General features: G+C 39.1%; 1 protein-coding gene across 1 annotated transcript; it reads right to left on the minus strand.

Annotated features, from left to right (window-relative positions):
- Positions 1–6,635: 6,635 nt before the first annotated feature.
- On the minus strand, positions 6,636–7,972 carry Krtap27-1 (keratin associated protein 27-1). The gene has a single exon (XM_087577402.1). It carries the CDS (start codon positions 7,920–7,922, stop codon positions 7,314–7,316), a length of 609 nt encoding a protein of 202 aa, XP_087433528.1. The 5' UTR covers positions 7,923–7,972; the 3' UTR covers positions 6,636–7,313.
- Between the last annotated feature and the right edge of the window lie 4,015 nt (positions 7,973–11,987).

An 11,987-nucleotide genomic window follows, 5' to 3' on the forward strand; every position in this document is an offset into this window, starting at 1 on the left:
GAATCATGAGAAGTGTGACTAACGTCCCACTCTATCACTCTCCATTTCGTTCTTTTTAAACAGGGTCTTTCACTGAACCTGAAGCCAGCCTGGTAGCCTGCAAGCTCCATTGATTATCTTGTCTCCATGCCTCCTCCTACCTCCCCACTTTTGAAAACACAATAGTGCTAGGGTTGTAGGTCTGTGTGTGTGTGTGTGTGTGTGTGTGTGTGTGTGTGTGTGTGTGTGTGTGTGTGTGTGTGTGACACATCTGAGTTTTATTTAGGAACTGGCAGTTATGAGGGATGACTGAAAGACAGTAAAAACAATATGGATGTCAAGGCAAAAGTGGCTGAGTAGGTAACCCCATTGTCAACATGCAAGCACGGTCCACTAGAGGTCAGCAGCTGCTAGCTCGCAGTCAAGCAGAAGACACATGTGCACTCCGCATCTGACCACGGTGAGATCTGGGAGCGTTCATTGTCATCTGTCCTCAAAGCCCAATACTTTGAGTGTGGAACTGAGGATGAAAATGCCGAGGGTGATTCTGTAGACACGTCACGTGCAGAGTCTGGTACAGAGGGTTTCGCAAAGGCTGCTGGGTACACTGTATGCCGGCTGACAGCTGGCGATTCCCCTCTGGTGTTTTGGCAATCATTCAGGAGCTGGGTTCTCTTCCATGGCTGCCACTGGCTTTGCAGAGGGCACCTCTGCAGCTCACACGGAGGGAAGGGCTATTTGGAGAAGATGACACAATATGGCAATAACCCCCGAGGGAATGACAGATGTAGTTTTCAGATGAGCGATTAGTGAAAGACAAGATGACCTTAGTTTAGACTCTAAGCAAACTTCCTCCACTAAGTAGAGCTAGCCCCCTTTTTCTGCTGTAACCTCAAGAAACTTTTAGGTGGGTGTTAACACCCAGTGAAGGTGACCAATGCATTCCAGCCATTTAACTGGAAGGGATGGTGGCTACTTATCAGTAGAAACTGCTGAATCTCTGAAACAAAGAGCCGATGGTCTTCTTAGCCATACAACAAATGATAAATTTATAAAAACAATATTCCAACTTATATTAAGGTATATTTAAAATCTTGTGAATGAAAATATATATATTACGTAATATAATTCACATTTATGATCAAATAAAGATTATTTTATATATCCTATAGAGTTGTTAGTGTGTACATAGGTCTCATTAAAGATGTCTACGGTTAATATATTTTTTAATTAACTTCATATGAATGACATTGTGAGGCACAGTCAAGGGAGCAATGGAATGATAGTCACGTGGCTTGGGTTCTAGCACTGACTCTGCTGGCAATGAGCTGAATGGATTTGCGTGTGTCAATTAATGTTGGCAGGTGTCTTTGTTAAACACCACAGTGATACCCACTGAAGACCTCTGACAACAGAAGCAACTATCTGATTCTGCAGAATTTCATCTGTGAACGAAACTGACGCCACATATAATGAAAACATTAAAATAACCCATTGATCTTTGTTGTGGCTGCATAGGCCATAGGCTTATCGTTCAGCATCCAGAGGAAGAACTTGAAAACACTTAATCCTGACTGGACATCTATCAGGGTGAAATATAGCACGGGGTAGTGTTTGTTCTCCCAGGAAAGTTCAATGGCCCTCAGTGCAGAATATTGTTTTTTGATTGCTTAGCATTCCATTTACAGCCTCAGGGTCCCAGAGCACTGGCCTCATATTAGAAGCCCCTTAGGACTAGTCTCAAGATCAATGCTCCGGTCACTACACCCATTCACTGCAGGAAATTAAACCAGACTCCTGGGGCCTGAGCTACCATCAGCTACAGCTCTGGGGACTTGGGAAATCAGGAGCAGACACACTGTAGACGTCCTCCCCAACCAATAAGCTTGAAAAATAGAAAGCACTTCGATGACTGTTGCTATTTTCTCAAAAAGGTATACTGCTTTCCAACAGAAGCACCGGACAGCTACCCTTACAATCAATGCAATCCTTAACAGAGTCTTACTATAAAATTAACCATTTTATAAGTGTTTTATAATGTAGCCTCATAAATATCAGTTGAGCAAATATTTATAGTTAGTTTGCTGTATGCTACAGCTTAGCAAAATATGGAGTCTAGGAAAAATGCTTGGTTCTTGAGGATGTTAGCAGACATTACTGAATAAATCCAAAAGAATTGTGTGTAAAAATAATAAGTTTGTGCAGTCCATGACAAAAGGACAAACAAAACAAAACCATGACAACAATCAAAACCATCAGCGAACCTGTGATGGGTCCTTATGTAGTTTGCAAAGGGAGTTTCCAGGGATTAGTGCTCTGTCAGCATAAGGAAGGAGGAAGTGAGTATCTAGGAATGGTGGCAACCTGGTGCACTCTCAGGATGCTGTTACAAGCCTGCCTTTGATTTTCAGTCTTCTTCTCTCATTATCTCTGTCAATTAGCAGGTATTGACCTCCTGCAGGGACATTGACCCCATATTGGAAGCAGTACCATAGCGAGCACTGGAGGAATAGGAATTGGCTTCGCTATTTAGTCACTTACCCTCGAGCTTTCTCTCGATGTGCAGAGGCAACAACATTGACTTTGCCTTGAGCTCCCAGGAATGACTCTCTTTGAATCTCATTAGAGACTTTGCTTCCACAAAACTAGAGAAAGTTTTATTAAAATGTCAAACAAATCGTCTGTAACTCTGCAAAAACAGAATGGTTTTTGCTTTAATTTAGCTTTAAGTATTTACTGTACCTGCACCTGTCAGCCTGCAGTGCAATTTATCCCTTATTAGTATCAGAGGCAGACCATGGGGATTTAGAATTCACCACTCTTCAGTTACCTCAGAGAAATAGCTTCAAAAGGTTTAATGGGGTGGCTCTAAGTTGGGTGTCTCTGAACAATTCTTTTAGTTAACTATTTTATATGCAAGTAGAAAAGCTGGAAACATTTTAGGCGAAAGAATTACAAGCTGTGGGTATAAACGGGACTCCTGAATATTCACACGGAGCAGAGGAAGAAAACTGTTGTCAATGAGAGGTGTAAGAGGATTCTCCATCAGTGTGGAACCAAGTCCTCCCTTCAGGATTCCTTCATGACTTCCAATGACCAAGTTTACAAAGCAAACTTTATTTAGATAAAGTGGGAGGCACATATCATATAGTCATATTTAGTATTCTGAAATTCATCTCTATATATTTCTAACAACCAATCATAGTAGTAATTTTCAATGAAATTATTTTATTGACCTTTTCTACATCATAGATGTCCATCATACTTGAATTACTCTGATTTCTGTGCTGTAACCTATACTTTGAAATGCAATATGTGTGAATTAACTCTGCTATGTGCTTATTACACACATCTGACAACTCCATTCATGTTAGCCTTCATCTTAAGTTCAGAATAGGCTAATAAAATAGTCAGTCTTCCATTCAGTTATTAAAAATAAGACATCTGCAGAATGATTGATAAATACTAAATACTCAGGTATTTGGTATTTATTGTTTGTGTATTGACTATTGGTACATTACTATAAAGGCAAACAAATGATCCTGATAGTATAGTTGACTTTAAGCAGACAATCATAGAGTTAAGATCCTTATGTTTTGATGACTCTGACACACTAATTCACAGATCATACTATAGTCTCTGCTTAGAAAAAAGGTATCGTTTGACTTACAGAAAATGCTCTGAAATATACAGAATGAGAATTCTCATGGAGTCACAGGATGTACCACAGTGTCAGTCCTTTCTCAAGCACTAGGAAGTTTCCATTGGTCTTTGCCTGTGTTTTTAATGCAGCACACTCAGTCATAAACTGAGGTTGAGCCCCAAGAGCCAAGTAGCAAATGAAGTGTCAAATGATACCTGGCGTATATTGCACACTTGCCACGTGTTAAACACTCCACTAAGCATTTAATTGGCACTTTATCACCGAGCTGTCACAATCATCTACTACATTAGGCACCATTTTATCCACTTTACAGCGAAAGAACAGAATCTCTGAAATGTCAAACCGTCCCACAGCACAGGACTAGTAATCGACAGAATTTGAAATTGAGCAAGATCTAGTCATAACCGGTTTCATGATCTTCTCGTTATGGTAAATTTCCCTCCAAGGTCTCTTCCTGCAGTCATAGCACTTCATGCTCAAATATCAAAAGTCTTGTAGTTGGGGGTCACAGGATTCATCTCTATGAAGGTTTTACATGTGTTTCATGTTGGGTTATATCATGCTGGCCCATTCTTCAGATAACTTTTTAGGAAAGTGACCAAGCTCAACCTAGAAAGAATGAGTAATTAGCATAAAGTGATAAATAAGATAGACATTAATATGTCTTTCCTCATTCCTCATCTCTGGGTTTTTAATTCTCCATCCCCTCTCTAACCAAATATAATCATTAAATAAAGCCCACTCATTCATATAAGTTATATCCATTACAGAATATATGTGTGGAAGGCTCATGCTGTAAACGGCGTTTAAATAAACTTAATTTATCACTTGTGATCCACTTGAACTTCAGCAATTATCTTTCTTGTGGAAAAGAAATTCATCCACATTGTCATGTTGCCCGGATTGAGACCCCAAGAGACCAGTATGAGATGAAGTATTTATTTATTCTTTCCAGAGCTTTGTGGCTAGAACTTTACAGCTGTGACCAGATACTATATAGCAACATCTGGCTTCAGAAATACTCCCCTATGACAATGATCAGTGCTTCCACTGATGAAATCAAGCAGTGGTTAGCCTTCCTCTCTCAGATCTCCCTCTGCTTCCCTTTAAACCACACCTCCAAGAAGTATCCAAACAACTGTGGATTTAAAGAATCTAAGTTCCAGGTTTCTTCTTTTCTTAATATGGTATTAATCAGGGTTATTAAAAAGAACAGAAGTAAGATTAAGTTTTATCCTGTAATTATGAAGACATAAACATTATGTAGCTCCTCTATAATCACAGATTGTGACAAACTTGTCCCATAATCTGCTTTACGCCTCTTGGGTATCCAAGAAAGTCAGTGGTCCTTTTGATCTAAGTATGAAACCCTGGGAACCTGAGGGATAAAAGTATAAACCACAGTCCAACCAAAGCTGACAGAAGAGTGAAATACAAGCTCAACAGAAAAGCAAGAAGCATATCGAAATACTTTCTTCCTCCAAGTTTTGTTGTATTTAGGTCTGTGGTGGGTTTGTTAAGCAGCATCTGCCCCAAGAAGGATCATTTCGTAGGTTTATTGACTTCAATTCCAGTCTTATACAGATAATCCTCACAGTCATCCAGAAATGACTTTGCCCCTGGGTCCCAAACACTCATCTGTAGACAGTCTGGTCACATTAGCTTTGTCTGTACTTCAAAGTTAATGCACTAGCCCATTTCAACTAGGTAGTGTGTAGGGCTGTTACTGTTGTCAATTTTGTATGGGTGGTTTGATTGTATAAATGTTTGAATGCCTGGTGTCCTTAGAGGCTGGAAATGTGCACCACTTTGTCTGGCACTAGAGTGACAGATGCTCTTGAACCATCATTTTGGTGCTGAGGAACTGAGTGTAGGTCCTCTTGCAGAGTGCTTTTAACTGCTACAACTCTTCAGCTCACTTCCCCCTTGCAATATGCATTTCTTAGCATTTTCCTTTTAAAAATTCTAAAATATTTCTTTTCTGATCGTGATGATGAGCTTCCTTCATTTGTCATAGATCCCTGGGTTTGTTTGCAAATCTCCCTCACCTACAACCTGCTGCTTGCCGGATCATGTTGAGCATCAACTACACACAAAGTGATATATCGAGAATGTTCGATGTATTTACTGTTCATCCTCACAGAGCTAGAACCTCATAGTCTCAAGCTTAAAGTTGAAAGCAACATATTTTGTTTTAGAACATTTAAATAATTTGCACCTAATCACGGAGTTGCGGTTGAAATAGCCTTCATTCAGTAAACAGAATTTCAACTTTAGGAATCCTCCATAGCCCATGGCCTTAACAACCAAATATTTCTTTGAATGCCTGGTGTCCTCAGAGGCTGGATATGTGCACTACTTTGTCTGGCACTAGAGTGGCAGATGCTCTTGAACCATCATTTTGGTGCTAAGGGACTGCCCCCAAAGCTTGTAGATAGCCAAAACACTTGAATACATTTATTGTCTTTTAAATATTCATACTCTGTTCTGACTCCATGATTTCATAGTCCTTAAATTGAGTGTATTTATTGTCTTTGGACCAACAACAAAAATGTGATACAATATTCTAACTCTTTTCCTGAACAGTGTGGTAAGAAACACGATTTTTTAATTTTCAAATGTCTACTATTTTTATCACATCAAAGCATCCTTAAAATTATAATATAAAACTCACAGCATGGGGGCTGGAGACATGGCTCTGAACTTAAGATTACTCGCTACCCCTCCAGAGCTCCAGAGTAACTTTGTTTGGTTCCCATCTAACTCAAGCAGCTCCCTCAATTCTTAAACTCTAGCTCTAGGGAATCTCTCTTTCTCTCTCTTCCTCTCTCTTTCTCTCTCTCTCTCTCTCTCTCTCTCTCTCTCTCTCTCTCTCTCTCTCTTTCACACACACACACACACACACACACACACATCTTTAAAAAATCCTCATAAAAAGTCTTGAACAAACTGATAGCGTGACAACTATATTTATTATTATAAAGCTATTTTATTTAAGGAAAATAACATTTTTGCATCCCCAAATCACTGGGAAATAAAGTTGAGAAAAATAAAGGACAGTATAAATACCGTGATTATTCTAATTGTGAATGATGTGTTTAAAAGGTCACCGAATACTGCCTTGTTCTCAGGTCCATGCAAGTGAAATCCAAAATTCTCACACGTTTCAGGTGAAAGACTCCATCTCTGATTTAAAAGTGTCTTAATTCAGTTAGCTAGTTGACCCAATTTTAGTAATATTTCTGGTTTTATTGAATACCTATTTGTTCTGGTTGAGTTGAACCTATCAGAAATAGTAGGGCACCTTGAGATTCCAGAGTAAATTACGTCATCTCATGGATTTCTGGTATAATCACATTAGTTAATAAGCTACAATTTTTGCTAACTATTTTCCTACATAGTAGAGAAAAATTATCTTTTTAAGAAACAATGGTTATTCCATGATGAACAGTAAATAGTGTCCATGTAGCTTAAAATGATTAACACGCTTCGTGACCCCAGCTTATCATCAGAAATGCCCAAAAGGAAAAGAATAATCATTTCTTGACATTGGAAAGAGTAACAGAAACATATATATTCATTTTCCATACACAAAAATACATTATTTCAGATTTAAGGAGAGTTCCCAAGTATTCAGAAATAAATTCATGTCATATCCTTTATAAATTCATCACTTACTAGGCAATTGTGAACCACCAGTCACACAGCATGTTGGCTCATAAGTGCTAGAAGATTCCACAAGATGTGGCCCAGAGACAGTATTGTTGGAGGAATTACAGGAACTGGACTCAGGAACCTGAGAGCAGCATGGGCTGGATTCAAACTCCAGAGTTTGGGAACTTTCAAACACTGTAGACCTTAGCAAGCAACACTTAGTCATGTAACTTGCAGGTCGGTAGCTCTGGGCTACAAAACCCATTGGCTTACAAGTTCTTGACTGGCAGGTTTGAGAAGCATGCTCTGGCACAGATGGAGAGATTTCTTTTGTTCTTTCACTGGCCTTGGACTTAGAACGAATTATTTGGTCAGCTCTGGAGTTCCCAGGACTTTTCACAGAAGGGTCCACTTTGCACTGGAGCTGTCCACGGTTGGTCAGCTGGCAGGGAGAAGTTTCACTGTGAGTTTCTTGAAAGTTGTCCAGGAGCCAGGTTCTGCTGTGACAACTGCTGGGCAAGAAAATGCCATCTTCAAAGCTTTTAGGATTAGAGTTATGTGTGATGGAAGACAGTGATGGAGCTTTACCCAAGCTCCCGGATGAGTGGCAGTAGCTATGAAGCATACTCCCCAAACCCTTAATTGAAGTTAGTTAAAAAGACTGAAGATGTCAAATGTTAGGTTTAAAGATGTGGACACTATATCTTTGCTGTGGACATTATATAGTACTCAGAAAGCTGGGTGTTGGCTTTAATTTTCCAGACTCCTTTGCACCTCGTTGCTTAGGCTAATTTGAAGGCTGACATCTTAATAGTGCGGTGCTTCATCCTATATGAAATGGAGTCTTATTAACAAGATGCAAGTCCGGTTGTTAATCTTCAAAATGGCTTTCATGTTGTTTCCATAGCTGAATAATCAGGGTGAGGTTTGTCAAATGGGAGTCCCAGTGTGTCATCCAAGCTCACTGTTAGGACTCTTTATATTGGTAGTTGGACAATTAAGAGTATGGACCCCCAATGTAGGGGAATGTCAGGGGGCAGGAAGTGGGGGGTGGACGGGGAGGGGAACACCCTTATAGAAGAAGGGGAGGGAGATGGGATAGGAAACTGGAAAAGGGAATAACATTTGAAATGTAAATAAGAAAATAAACAATAAAAGGAAAAACGTGTAGGTATAAATAGACAACTGAATACTGATTAACCTTAATCACTGGAGTTTTCTGTGTACCAGTCTACCCATAATGTAATAAGACGCTGTTAATTTCTACTTAGAAGTAGATTCAGTTGAGCCCACCATCCAATATGTATAAGTAGGATGTATTTCTTCTCATTATTTACTAAACCATTAAATGTTTGTAGTGGATGGATGCCCTTAGCATTCTTTTTCTCTATACTTCTTAAAATATTTTATTAATTTTCAATTGTATATATGCATATATGTCTGGGAGTACACTGTGTGTATGGGAGTACTGTCTGTGTATGTGAGTTCAGATACTCTTGGAAGCAAGAAGAAAATGTCAGATCCCCAGAGCTTAGATGTGGTTAGAGCCTGGTGTAAGAAATTCAACATGGGTTCTGTGGACCGAGCTCAGTTCCTCTATGACAGAATTCACTTTCAACCCCTGATCCATCTCCTCAGCTCTTGCTCCTTTCTCTTTACCTGATTCTTTGTTGCCTTAATCGCCTTGACTTCTTCACATGATTTTTTTCCCATTTAAAAGTTATTGTTTCTTCTTCTGATGCACTGGTATACTATTTTTATTAATGTCAAGTACCTGATCTCCCCTTTTCCTTTCTCCTTGTGTGCATTCCATAATCATTGACACTGAAGATGAATTACTATCAAAATAAAATGATTAAAAATATTAAAATTATGTAAGCAAATATGTAAGATTGGACCAGAGGTTATAAAGGAAATTTCATTGCACATTTCATATTGACATGATATTCGTACATATTTATGGGGTACTCTGTGATAATTGGTTGCATGAAGGCACTGCGTAATGATCATATTGGAATAATTGGCATCTCCATTTCTTCAAATGTGTATTTTTTCCATATGTTGGAAAGCTTCATACTCTTACAGAGCTTGAATCACGTCCTAGATTCATGGAGAGCACACTTGTCCTACTGTGGTGAAGAAGAACAGCACAGACTCCTTAGGTCTGTGTTTCTCTTTCTCAGTTCCTTTCTTTCATCCCAGCTCCTCCACATCGATCCTACTTTAATGATGATCAGGCAGTGAATTTCCACCTTTCTATTCTGAATGACTTTCCGACAGGCGGTTGCGAGTTGTGATCATGCTTCCTGAGGGTTAGTGTTGCCTCAGCTGAAGCAGATATATTCCCGATGTGCCCTTCAGTTACATTCCCTTCTCTTTAGTAAAAGGAAGTGCTCTTTGCCGTGGATCCATCTCTCCAGTTCTGTTTTGTTTTGTTTTTCAGAGTGGACAGATGATCCACTCCCACAGTGTTTTACACCAATATGGTCTAACTAGCAGTTTCATACTCACAATACTGAGCCTGCCAAGATAATTCTTATAACACATTCTGAAATGTGCTTAGCACAACTAAAGAGTAAATAGAAATGGAATATATTCCATCCCAGACTCCTATATGTAGGTCTGAAGAAGTCTGAGACTTCAGAATTCTGAAAAAACTAATGAATAGCCATCCTTAATTTGTTACAGAAAATTTACAAGACACATGTGAAACCATTGTAACAAATGGACGCATCTATTGTTCAGAAAAAACCAGTCACGAATTTTGCATCCTGTTCTGTTCTTCACAAGAGCATTATATCTACAATAAGCCATTTCTTACGCATACACTCTATTACTTATTTGATCTTTTGTTTTTCACAGTGGCTTCTATTGAAACTTGTGATCATCCTCTCTCTCTCTCTCTCTCTGTGTGTGTGTGTGTGTGTGTGTGTGTGTGTGTGTGTGTTCACACATGTGGAGGGGCATGTATACACATATGTGTGTGTTTGTAGAGTACAGAGGTCTGTGTGGTTGCTTAGACACAACCCACCTTACTTTTCATACAAGAACTTCTTCTGCAGGCCAGACAAGCAGGGCAACAAGATTTGCTGCACTGATTTCTGGGATTATAAGCACATGGCACTCTACCTTATATTTAGAAATGTGATCTGGGAGGTAACTTTGATCCTCATTTGTGCGTATCATGGACTCATGATTGACTTCTCTTTCCAGCTCTGACTCTCCTCCTTGAAGTGCTTTCATTGATATCATTACAATCAGACAAGATCTATTCTCTTAATCTAGTCTGCAGTATCTTACAGGAGTTGATCTAGTTTGTAATTCAAATACTCGCTTTCACCCGCTGCTCAATGTGCTCCAAACTTGAAGGCCTCAGCAATGCCAGGTGGGTCTGTCCAATCTTCTTTGACTCACTGTTCAGCAGACTCAGACTGTGTTGACCTTTATTGTTTCCTTTCTGAAGAGTTGGCTTTCTTTTATAGAAAATCTCTACACGCCTTTAAAAAGTCTTAGGATTATACACTTTCTTGACTTGGTTACAGCCCTCTGTCTTTTAGAAAAGCAAGGAACATCTCAAACTTTCTCATATTAACCCCCCAGTTCCACAGTGACTGCTTGCTGTGTAATAAGATTTCCGTAAATGTACTTTGAAAGTTAACAAACAGGGACTGTTAAAGAAAAGCGTGCTCAAGGTGTAACTGATTTCATTCAGCATATAGTATTTAAGCTTCCCTGTACTACAGTGTTCCAAGAACTGCAAAGGGTGCTTAGTTTAAATGAAAGTAAATAATTACGCTTTCCTGTTTGTAAAGTGGGGATGAAATTATTATGGAAGTCCCTTATTAGGCACAGTCTGAATCAGTTATTCTGGGATAATGCTTGGTTCTCCATGGGCTTGCTTTAGAAAGGTTTTACCATGAAAAGGTTTCTATTTTTCACTGTCAATGCACAGCTCTGTTTTCAAAATGTGTGGACAGTACAGGGAATCATATAGATTAGACTTCATACCTGTGTCCAGAAACCAGCCTTTTTCTTCCCTTACACCATGAGGTAAATTACCCATGCGGTACCCATGCAGTTACTGAGTACCTCATGTTAGACAGAGATGTGAGGTCTGCCACCGATAAACAGGGTTATTCTTTGAGTTTTCTTTGGGAGCAAGAATTGGCTTGCATATTCTATTGAACTGAGTGCTGAATTAATGGGTGATTCAACATGTAATTTTGATTCAATGAGCTGCTACGGATTTTAGTCACTGTAGAATTTATAGAGGGAGTTTCCTGGCCTATTACAACAGAATGACGTAGGCTAGCACACTGATCATCTTGGAATGGCCTACTAAAAACTTATTTTAACTTTGTAGGCTGTGATAATTATGTAGCATATTTTAGAGTATTCTTGAGAAACAGAACTAGATATTTAGCTATTTATAGTAACTGAATACTGTCTTGCCGAATAGGTGAACAACCCCCTACTTTTCCTAGCCTTAAAATTCACAAAGGCACCAAAAGAACCCCACCATCAGAGGGTGGGTAGCAATTAACCTCTGGCATATGCAAGCATGCTAAGAGTTAGCCACGCCTTACAATCGCAAACCTCAATTATAATATTCGATGCCTCTGATTCTTACATTTTAAAATGAAAATTATGTGAGATGCAACATTGTACATTTGTTTAATTAATTGTACAT

Source organism: Rattus norvegicus, chromosome 11 (assembly GCF_021556685.1).
Source record: "Rattus norvegicus strain SHRSP/BbbUtx chromosome 11, alternate assembly SHRSP_T2T, whole genome shotgun sequence".
NCBI lineage: Eukaryota > Metazoa > Chordata > Mammalia > Rodentia > Muridae > Rattus > Rattus norvegicus.